Source organism: Vanellus vanellus (genome assembly GCF_965231255.1).
Source record: "Vanellus vanellus genome assembly, chromosome: 3".
In the NCBI taxonomy this organism is placed as follows: Eukaryota; Metazoa; Chordata; class Aves; order Charadriiformes; family Charadriidae; genus Vanellus; species Vanellus vanellus.
In genome coordinates this window covers 53,929,256-53,940,683 of record NC_138907.1, presented here as the reverse complement: position 1 = coordinate 53,940,683, position 11,428 = coordinate 53,929,256, and the positions used below count along the sequence as shown (strand labels likewise).

General features: G+C 41.2%; 1 protein-coding gene across 2 annotated transcripts; it reads right to left on the bottom strand.

Annotated features, from left to right (window-relative positions):
- Positions 1 to 802: 802 nt before the first annotated feature.
- On the bottom strand, positions 803 to 11,347 carry SOD2 (superoxide dismutase 2). Of its 2 annotated transcripts, none has more exons than XM_082481016.1 (5): positions 11,270 to 11,347; positions 9,465 to 9,667; positions 5,081 to 5,197; positions 3,184 to 3,363; positions 803 to 1,791 (listed from the first exon to the last, which is right to left on the bottom strand). In XM_082481016.1, exons 2-5 carry the CDS (start codon positions 9,550 to 9,552, stop codon positions 1,646 to 1,648), a joined length of 531 nt encoding a protein of 176 aa, XP_082337142.1. In that variant the 5' UTR covers positions 9,553 to 9,667; positions 11,270 to 11,347; the 3' UTR covers positions 803 to 1,645. The 2 variants fall into 2 exon arrangements, with proteins under 2 accessions (XP_082337142.1, XP_082337141.1); XM_082481015.1 differs by lacking the exon at positions 11,270 to 11,347 and adding an exon at positions 10,914 to 10,994.
- Between the last annotated feature and the right edge of the window lie 81 nt (positions 11,348 to 11,428).

Here is an 11,428-nt window from a genome sequence, read left to right as displayed (position 1 = left end):
AAAAGCTGAGCATAGTTCGTGACAGTTACTTCATTCACCAGCCCTCCAGACTTACAGAAGATTTTGCAGACAGCAAGAATACAGACCTTTCAGTAGGCTTTTTCTTTTTTAAATCCAAGTCAAAGGCTGCCAGACTGATTACCAATAGACTTACTTTTCTTCATCACTGCTGTCACACCCTCAGAGGCAAACCAAGGATGCAAAGGATGATAATGCAAGTTTTAAACAAGATTATGAAGCAACCCAGACTTAAGCAGAAGCTCCAACTGCATATCTGAGATTAGAACTAGGCCTATAGAAAAAATATCCCACAGTAGAAAAAAAGCCCAAAACACTTTAAATGTGAAATAAACCATGTTTGCACAAGTCGCTCTCATTTGCAACAGAGGTATCTCACCAGTTACAGCTTCAGTTAGTGACAAAAGACTGTTCCTATGGTGGTGGTGGTGTCTCTCCCTGCATCTGCTAATGAAAGGCATTTCTTTCTTATAAGCACTTCTCCCCTTAATCTTACCTGATACTTCAGAATAGCAGCCTGGCGGTATGGTAATGTAAGCCTACTCCTTGTTGCCCTGAGAATCCATCCCGAACTTAAAGCAGCATACTAAGAAAGCTCAAAGAAAACTTACGTGCAAGGTACTATGTACGTCCAGCAGCATCCACTCTGAAACGCTTGCAACAGAATTAGCAAAAAAAACCCAAACACACCAACCATTTCTTCTATTTTTCAAGACCTTTTGGGCATGCTCCTTTACACCAGAGGGTACTTCATCCCTGCCTCAAATGTTAACTTATTATAACTGCTTCAAGAACACAGCTACGCAGAGACAATTTATACTTGATATATGCATATAATCAGTCTCTTTTAATTAAAGGATGTTTTAAGATACACTTGAACAGCTACTATGAAATGAGTATCAAAATTCTGTCATTCAGTTCCTATATGAACAATTTAGCCTGACCCAGTACTGTAATCTCTTGCCCAAGGTAACACTTCAAAAGCTAGTGCATCAGTGCAATACCCAGAAGTCTCACTCAAGAGATCCAGGAAAAGGTAGGGATGGCTGAAGACAGCCAAGTCGGGCAAGGCACACCACCACCTATTTCCCCTTTCATCTATCTTTTTAATCTATAAGAAAGGTCCATATCCTGTAATTGTCCTGGTCCGAGGACAACAAATCACAAAAGACGTTTCTCTTCTCCAACCATTTTCTAATCAAGTAACTGGAGCAGCTATTACTAAAAATGAGTCTCTTATAGACAGTTATAGAAGATTCTTCTTTTGAGCTTTATTTGTTTATAGCAACATGAAGTACATGTTTCCACTTAGGTATTTTAGTGCAACACGGAAATCCATTACCTCAATAAGCTTCAGCGAGGTGATCTATGTTTCTATATGCGATGGAAAAGACTATTTAAAGTGTCTCCCTTTGTTGCAAAACAGTTTAAAGCTTCAGAAATCTAAGTAAATACCTCTCACAGAATTAAACAAGCAGACACTTTGCTTGATTATGAAATGTTTTTGTCGGATGAGCTAAGTGTTTTCTGCAGTAGAGCAATTCATTTGTAAGCCACAGGCACTACTACAAGAGTTGTATCAGAGTAGAAGTGGTGACATTCTAGTAGTCTGTGCAAGAATTCCACTCTACTTTTTGCACGTGGCGTATCTTGAAGATACATTCTCCCAGTTGATCACATTCCAGATGGCCTTCAAATAATCAGGTCGAACATTTTTATACTGAAGATAATAAGCATGTTCCCATACATCAATTCCTAGCAAAGGAATGAGACCTGTAAAAAAAAAAAAAGACGATAAATTTTGTAAATCTATGAAAACAGGCTTTACACGTAAAGTCTTAGGTCGCATCCCAAAGTTGTATCCAATTTCTGAGTCTTTATCTGCAGGGAGCCAAAGAGCTCTCCAGCACATAGGTGCTTATTGCAACATTTTACAAAATTGTTTGCTCTCCACACACACAAAAAACCCATAAGAGCTGACTAAGATAAACACCTATGAATACTCTAGAACTGCCTTGAAGCCATAACTGAAATGAGATAAAAGTCATTTTTGAAAGGTTTACATCTTTTGCACAGTTATGCAAGCATTTTCATGAAAAGTTACATGCCAGTTCGCTTCCAATATTTTAATCACAAGTTATTGTCTAATAACTTTCCTTGCTTTTATGCTAAAATATCCTTCTTGTTGAATTTTTAATGGGGAGTTTTCATGGGGGGTAGGGGTGAAATTTACCCACATTATGCTGTATGTCCTTATAATAACTTTATTCTTTCTTTTTTTCCTACTGATAAGCAATACACAGACTGGTGACAATACATGAAATTCCTTGCCATTCTCTATGAATCTTACAGAACATGTTTTAAAGATAATAAAAATAGGATTTGGACAAACAGATACTGAGGTCAGGATTCTCACTGGCCATGAGCTCTTCCCTCTGTGCAGGGTGTCCTGCCTGCCATTCATCACTGCCATGTCACTCTAAACAAGTAAAAATATCTTCAAAAGTGATCATGGCCAGTATTACGCTACTTGTCTAGCTGTAAGGTTTATCCCCATCCAAGGCTTATTTAATTGACACTCATTACTTTTCACCAATATTAAGGAAGCAGATTATACGCCTTCTATTTTAAACCAGCCTACGCAGTAACAAGAGTTACTATGTTCACCCTCCCCTTTAGATTGTTTTCTCTGGCAGAGGGGCTATTCACAGAACTGTCAGTGTACCAGACTGTGAAGGCAACTCCCGTTACTACGTTCACCTTCCTCTCTCCTGTTGTCTGGCCTACACTGACAGTTCTGTGAACAGCCCCTCTGCCAGAGAAAACAATCTAAAGGCAAGATGCTTAATCTTCCTCAATACAGGGAAGCTACTCCAGTTACTATTGTCTAAGAGAGAGCACTTTCACAATATGCCCCATCGATTTTCCCTTTGACTAGACAGACTTTAAACCCTACTGCTCTTCACAGTTTAAGTCCTGCTATACAAATGCTGTTTTAAAATTGCCACTGTTTCTCACTTCTGCTAGTAGTGGTACTCAGTTCTCCAGCCCTATTTATCCATCAATTTCTTCTTGGCATTTGTCCACAAACCCCTTTTCAGATCTCATACACTTGCCTATGAAATCTACAAAGAGAGATGCACAGGGGAAGGAAATAAACCTGACCTGTTGTTCCTTGCAAAGGGTCTTGATTTGCACAAGCTGCTATTTGTAGGCGACCCTGCTCTTTGTTATAGCCAAGCCACCCCCAGCCTGATCCTTGAACACCAACTGATACAGCTGTCAGCTTCTCCTTGAAGTTTGCGAAGGAACCAAAGTCACGCTTGATGGCTTCCATCAGTTCTCCTTTAGAAAAAGCACAGAAAGATCACAGAAGGTCAGGTACTTTACATCTTTCAATTTCCAGATATCACCAGGAAATAGAAGGAAAGATGAACAGAAGCATGTGGGAAGGAAGTGTCTAGACAAACACAGTAGTTGCATCATTAATTAACAGTTCTGTCCCAACCTGCTTAAAGGGGCAGCGAGAAATTAGTGCAGTAGTCAAACACACTGTCCTCAAAGATACAGCCGGGTTCTACCAACAGGTCACTCAGACTCTTACATTCTTGTCTAAAAGGAAAGGGAACCGCCACAAAGGAGGACTAAGGAAGAAGATGAAGAGCTCGTTTGCATATCTAAAGGACAACACTAAGTGGCTGTGATTTCTTCATCTTAGTACAAATAAGTATTTGGACATCTTTGATATCAATATAATGAACCTACATGTAGTAAGAGGTATTTAACCTCTTCCCTCATATTTTAGATTTACATCTGCTTCTACAGTTAAGTAGTCTATTTGGTATGGAGAAGAAGGCTCCGTGATTAGAACCCTTCTTAACTATACAGTTAAACTAACCTGTGCTGGGGCAAAGGCCACAGAAACTAGAATTGTTTAGTGTAATAGTACATTGCCAAACTACTTCCTTTCCCCTACATCCTAGCACATTTGCGGTTTTAAGATATTCAAGTGTTTGCTCAAAACCTGAAGGCATCTACACTTTCTAATTAGCACATGTAAGAATACTTCATACTGAATGCTGAACAATTCTTCATTCCTTCCACCTTCAGACAGATGGCCTTGAAAATCTCTTGGTGATAGCTGCAAGTGCATCTTAAGACAGGCTTCAGCAGGCTTCGTACAAAAGCCTTGAACCATTCAGTTGAAAGATGACATTTTAGGCTTACTGACTTTCACAGAAACTTCATAGAAATTGGGAGACAAAAATAAAGGCTTTAAAGCATCTTTTCTGAGAATGTTATCTGAAAACAAGCTCTATCAGAAATGGACTGGTGTCAGAACTGCTTGTTGAAATTTCAGCTTCAAAGCTTTATGCGCTAGTCTTAACTAGATCATCTTCAGAGCATCTTTGTACATCCATGGTAGAGTCAAAAGTCACAAGCAGATGTCACCTATGAACGCTGAACCAGAGTACAAAGCACCTGAAGCTCACCAATTTACAGACAGGCATATAAACCTCATTTAAAAACCCTCAAGTTTATCACAACAGCTTTTGTGAGGTCTGTATCTTAGGGCCTTTACCTTTAATTGTAGGTGACTTGTAGATAATCACTACTCTATCCTCCCAAAGGAGATTTCTTCCTTTAGCCTTTAACTGCTGAATTATTCCTATTCAAATTAGAGAATAAATCCAGCCACCAGGTTGGGTTGTCTGCAGCTCATTTCCTCTCTTTCTGTGAACTGTGTACATATATGGCAACTTAATTAGCATAGCTTTATACAACTGTTTTCTCATATGATGATGGAAAGGACAATATACAGCAATAGCCAAGTATTCTGCTGTGTACACACAATCAGCTTTAGAAATTAATACTTTGCACGGGGCTAGCTTTTTATATTCTTGGCTTGCATACAAAAACCCCCAAATTCTTCAGAACTGTGATAACTGTCACATAGAAAGGCAAATTAACTCTGGAAAATAAAGATCCTTTAGACTCTTTCAAACGGAGAAAAGATCACCAGTTCTACTGGTCAATTAAAACCATTCTAACAAGCACTAACCTTTAGGCTCTCCTCCTCCATTTGGAGAAAGGTTTGTCCAGAAGATGGTGTGATTGATATGACCTCCACCATTGAACTTCAGTGCAGGCTGAAGTGACACCTGAGCTGTAACATCACCTAAGGATGCAGATGGTAAAAACACATGGATAAATACAAATATCATCATCACCATTAGTAGTCAACTAAGTTGCCACTAGGCCTCCATCAATCTCCAAAATCTTTCAAGTCTTACTAGCCTATATCGTGTCTATGGAAACGAGGAAAAGATAAGGTTTGTGACTGTTATCCATATTTTAGATAGTCACTGCCAAACTACTTTAAAGATTTATCTTTGATCTTTTCTAAACCTCTAATGATGTGATCTGCCAATATTGCAACTATCAGGCAACTTATACTACACACACATATACGATCTACTGCTATTCTGCAGCAGAATAAAGCAATTAGTACAGCCAGAACATTTTAAGGACCCAGCACTTGTAAATTGCTCAGTATTACCACTGCAAGACAAGAATATCATTCACCTGTTAGCTCACTGATTTGAAAACTAAGAATTTTTAAACTTCTTCAACAATTTACAGCGCCCAGAGTATGTGCTTCAGAGAAAGTTGATGAGTTCAGTAAGGATGTACACAAACAAAATTTTCTTCTCCCTCTGGTTTTTTGATTCATGTTGGTCTTTTTGGAGGGAGGTACTTGCAGGAAGAGATAGTGACCCAGATCATTTAACTCCACATGACAGAACCCTGCATCAGAAATCAAGATCAAACAGCCCTGTACTGCTTCCCTATCCACAACATGTCATATTCCTTAAAGGATTCACTGGTGCCTTGTGCCTCTAAATGGTATTGCATCACTTCAACACAAGTGTTTTGAATGCTATTTTGACTTTTAAAATAATTGAAACATTTCAAAGGTTTTTGACGCTTTTTCCACCACTCCAATACATTCTCTAACAAGAAGTCAGTATGGGCAGCCATTTCCTCCATTCTCTTTCAGAAGGCAGAAGTCTTCCTATAGCACTAAATGAGTCATCTTAACACAGATATGAAGGCAAGCCACAAAGCTGTAGCACATATGTTACAAGGTTTTTAAAACAGGATTCCAGGTTCTCAGCATCTTGTCCCAATAGAATCATAGAATCATTTAGGTTGGAAAAGACCTTTACAATCATCGAGTCCAACCGTAAACCTAACAATTCGAAGTCCACCAAACCATGTTCCCAAGTGCCACATCTACATGTCTTAAACACCCTTCAGAAAATACAACAGCCTTGGTAAGCTTCATACAAATAAAACATCTGGCTGAAGCTGTTCCACGGTATGACTCACAAGTCCCCCAAAACAGAATTCAATGCTTTGCTAAAATTAATTACAGTAGCGCTCAATCACACGCCTATGGGTTTTTGGTTTTGCTGGAAGTGATCACTGAGTAAAAAGTTTCCTTAAGATGAAGAAACTAAACAGTTTTCTATAAACTTTTCTTAAGAATAATGCCACACCTACACAAATTCACTTCCACATACAATATGGTTTAATTTTTTTTCCCATGCAGAAAAATATCTATAAGTTAAAATACAGTCTGTGACTAACATGATCTCTGCATCTCCATTCCTAATACTACCCAGAGCAACAAAACCAGGACTGGAATGAAGCATCCAACACAGTTAGTACAAACGCTATTTGCTGAATTCAGGTATCAAGTTAAAGATGAGACACCTCTTGTACCCACTCAAATGGCATCTTTGGAACATTTGCCTTGAATTTTGCATGCCTTAATGACACTTAAGTTCATCCAGAGCATACAACATATCACAAGCCAGAATCCAAAAATAACCCAGGATGTCCTTAATGTCTTTACCACTGTTTATTCCACCACTCCTTAGAAGAACCTATTCCCCAGGATCACTAGGAACCAGAGATGGCATTTGAACATTGTCCTTAGAACACAGTATTTGTGGTGCTGTCAGATCATTCCTGCTGAACTTTGCACTGGAAAAGACAATGCAAAAAAAAAGTAACTTGCCCTTAAGTTACAGCAAAAGCATCTTGGAGTTTATTTGTATACAGAGTCCCTGGCGTTTGGCTCCAGCTTATCACACTCCTCAACACAGCCACAGAGGACAATTCAGTAAACCAGGACAGGCAGCTTAGAGGTGCTCCAGAGACTAGTCAGCTTAGTTTCTCAGTATACCAAGAGTCATTTGTTTCCTTGTAAGAGCAGTAAGCAAAGTGCCACAGGTCACATGACTGGCAGAAAAGAACACAGAAAATTCTGGTAGGCACAGGTTTTCACTGAAAATAAGTTTCAATTTTATATCCTTTAATTGGCAGATCCTGCACACTTAGATGAACCAGTAATCGGACTCAGCTTAAGCTGAAACAAATAACAGTCTGGTGCTGCACCCTATCACAGAAGTGCATACTCATTTTCAAATGAGCTGACAACATAAGCCAAGGGTACTCAACTCAGGACAGCTTTTATTTGAGTTTTCTAAGCAGATATAGATAGCTGAAGAAGATGTTATAGATGATCTGAAGAGAATACTTTCCATTGCTCAACAAAAGCCATTGGCAAGATTCTGTTATCCAGAAGAGATATTAGACAGTAATTAGACACGCTGTATAACTCAACACTGAAAAGCAGTGCAGAGATATTTTTGATCATGCTCAGTTTTTAAGTATGGAAAAAGAAATGACAATACTGAGAGAATGAAGCGGCAGCTCAGACTTTGACTCTTCCTAAATACTGGTCTTAGAAGTCTTTCTAATGAGGGTCAAAATACTACACACAGTATACTCAGATTCCAATTAGGGGGGGCAAAAAAGTCAAACCAGAACACACACATACACAAATATCCAAGCAAATATTTGTCTGCTTTGATGTGCATGACCACCACCAGTATATTACCCATTTTCAAAATAATGCCTGCAAAATCCTTAGGAAAAGATTAACCTGTACCTCTAGACAGACCATTTCCAACAGCAAGCAGTGAAAGCCTATCAAAGGATAGTAATTTTTTTAAAAAATACCTCAAAGGATCCACAACACTGCAGATGTTCCTGCTAACCAGAAATTCTGCCCCCACTAGTGGCTGAAGCCTTGGTCATTAAACAGCATAGGTAACATCAGCAGCAGATATACCAATTTCTGGTAGTTCAGGTTCCCACTTCAATTCTATTTGCACTAATTAAGTCTCCAGAAAACAACTTTCCTGGATCCACCACTGGCAAGACAAAGCAGGAGCCAACCTTTATTGCCTGATTCTTAACTGAATCTCATTAGTTCATTAATTTAGACCACACAAGTTATTTTTAGGATTACTCAGGCACTTGAAAATCTCTAAACTTTCATAAGTAACCAACATTCTCATTCAAGCACACTGGCAATTCTCAAGGGCTACAGGGTTCAAGTATATTGACAATTCTCACTTTCGCCCAAGCAGTTAAATTATGCTGTGGAGCACCTGGCAACCACACAGAAGTGAGTGTAAAAACCAGCCACTTCTTAGAGATAAATTGATACTCTTTAGAATGATCATCACAGCAGAAAAAAAACTCAGAAAATATTCCACCCTCTTAAAAAGATACACGTTATTTCACACACTTTCATTAGTCCAATTAAATGACTGAAAGACTGGAAAAAAGCATTTCATGTATTTCAGTGTAGCCCTGCTAGAACACCTGTAAAATTTTCACAGAATTCAGTGTATCTCAAGATTCAATTTGAGATCTTAATAAAAAATTCCATGGTAATGGCTCGACGTGTATTTTTGTGTCTCGCACTGGCATGCAACCTACAAGACCCCTCAATCTGATCCAGTGGCACAACTAACAGACAAATTATCTCTTTACTGGGTGCCATATACATTAACTGCACATTTGTCTTACCTCCATTTGCAGGCGACTAAGATTATTTCAAAAGAATCAGCTGAACATCTGATGTGATGTACACCATCAAGGTGTACAAATTTTACTTTATGTAAGTTTGTTACTAACCTTTCATTAGAAAGTATTTGTTTAGTAAAATGATTGCAGTTTCCTATTGACTCAGTCTTTGGTTCAAGTTACTAATGTAAACATGGACTAAATCCACAACAATCAATGAATTTTCTTCTAGTTTTACAGCACTACAGAGAACACAATTCATGCTTTTAAGTTATACCTAGTTTCCAATTAGCAGCACCACTGAAGCTTACAATGAAAACTTGTTCCTAATAGCATTTCACTTTATTAAAGAAAAGAAAAAAAAAAAGTAAATTAGATAATCCAAAACTTTTAAAAGAAACTATCTCCCCTGGAATGAAGAACTATCTTTTTTTTTCCTCCTATATCATCTATGTCAACTAGTTTCTGTCTCACCTGTTGACTGTGGTTATACAGACCTTTTGCCAGTGCCTCTTTATATTTCTCCTCTGTAACATTCAGGTTGTTCACGTAGGTGGCATGATGTTTGCCATGGTGCAGCTGCATGATCTCTGCATTAATATGAGGCTCCAGAGCGCCATAGTCATACGGCAAGTCAGGAAGAGTGTGCTTTTGCCTAGAGACCAAGCATCCCAATGGCGCTACCAACTTGGCACTGCTTCTAGAACAGAAATAACAGAAGAAAGTAGTCTTATTCAGTACTTGGGCTTCACCACTGAAACAGACTGAAACCATGACTACTACGATCACCCGCTTTAAGTACACAGGGTGATATCTCAGGTCACGAAGTCAAATATCTATTTTTCAAGAGCTCAAAGCAAGCACGCTCTGTAGCTTAATCACAAACGTGAATTCACATAAAGGTCACAGATACAGGGTTTCTCAATGTAAAGCTGCCACTTCTCAAACAAAGCCTCCCAAGCCACTGCAAAAAGTCATAGGCTGTCCCATGCACGCAGGCAAGGAAAAAGGTGGGGGCAGGAAAGGAAAGCCAGCAGTAACATGATGACATTCAAAGCTTCGCCTAATCTTTACTCATTAACAACAGAAGCTAAAATGTCCCTGAAGTGCCCTTCCCTCCCTATCCACAAGGTCCCTGTACTGGGAAATAAGAAGGCTGAAAGCCCCACGCTGTTACTGAGTTCCCCAAGCGGAACCCCTCCAGCATTACTGCCAACACACGTGCTTCCCTGTCCCTATGGCGGGCGCTGGAAAGCCCCAGGCTGCGTGATGGCGGGGCAGCCGCGATGTCCAGCACAAAAAAAAAAAAAAAAAAAAAAAAAAAAAAAAAAAAAACAACAAAACAGACAAACAAACAAACAAACAAAAAACACAACAAAACCAGGAGGATTCTGGTTACCCTTCCCCATTTTAACACCTCGCATTTGTCGTCAGACACGACAACGGCGAGGGAAGGAGAGCTGCTGGGCCAGGAGGAAGGTCAGCTCCTGAGGCCCTTTTACGTTTCGCTGGTGACCTTGGCATAAACCAGGGACAAACCACGAGCAAAACCCTCAGGGCCCTGAAGAGGGGCCGAGTGCGGCCACCCTGGCTAGCGCAGATAAAAGGATTTGGCAGCAGCAGCAGCATGTCAGGCGACGAGAGCCCCTCGGCGGAGGGCAGCACCTGTGAGGGTGAAAGGACAACAGCCACCAGCCCCCGCCTCGGCAGCGCCTCTGCCCGGGCGGGCGCCGAGCCCCGTGCCTTCCCTCCTCCCGAAATGGCGGGCAGCCGCTGAGGGGCGAAGAGGGGGCGACCCACCAACGCATCCTCCTCCTTCTCCCCTCCCACCCACCGCTCGGTCGCGGCGGAGAGAGGGCAGCCGCGTCCGCCGCCTCACGCTGCGGGGCTCTGACCGACATTACACTTCCGCCACCACCCCTACCCCTCCGCGGCGCGGCTCTCACCTGCCCGCCGAGGCGAGGCGGCACAACATGGCGGCGATCTCGCAGCCGGGCGCTACACCCACGGCGCAAACGCGTCTTCGCCCGCCCTCGGCGCCGCCCGCCCCCAGCCAGCGGCGTGGCGGGCGGCGCCGAGGGAGGGCCCTGAGCTGCTAAGGAGGAGGAGTAAGAGTAGGCCGAGAGGAGTCCTTACCAAGCAGAAAAATGGCCGCCAGGAGCTCCTGACCGCTTTCGGGCGCCGGCGGGGCTACGGCAGCGCAAGAGAGCTGTATTAAGCCCTGAAAACCTGCCCGGCAAAGACATGTTTCTGTCAGTTTACTGACAGAAATACCACTGCAGCTATTTTGTGCACGACTTACTTTTTTTGTTGTTGTTCGTTTCTGTCCTTTTCTCCTCATTTTTTATGGGCATCTTGTTTCCCAGCATCCGTTTTCCTCCTGGTGGTAGCGATTCAACGGCCTTTAGCGCTGTTGACTGCGGTTATACAGACCTTTTGCCAGTGCCCCTTTGTATTTCTC

Coding starts and splice junctions, on each gene's coding strand:
- SOD2 (XM_082481015.1), bottom strand. CDS start 10,942: ATGTTGTGCCGCCTCGCCTCGGCGGGCAG. Junction 5,198..9,464: donor TAAAGAGGCACTGGCAAAAG/GTCTGTATAACC, acceptor CTGCATCCTTAG/GTGATGTTACAGCTCAGGTG. Junction 3,364..5,080: donor TGGAGGAGGAGAGCCTAAAG/GTTAGTGCTTGT, acceptor CTTTTTCTAAAG/GAGAACTGATGGAAGCCATC.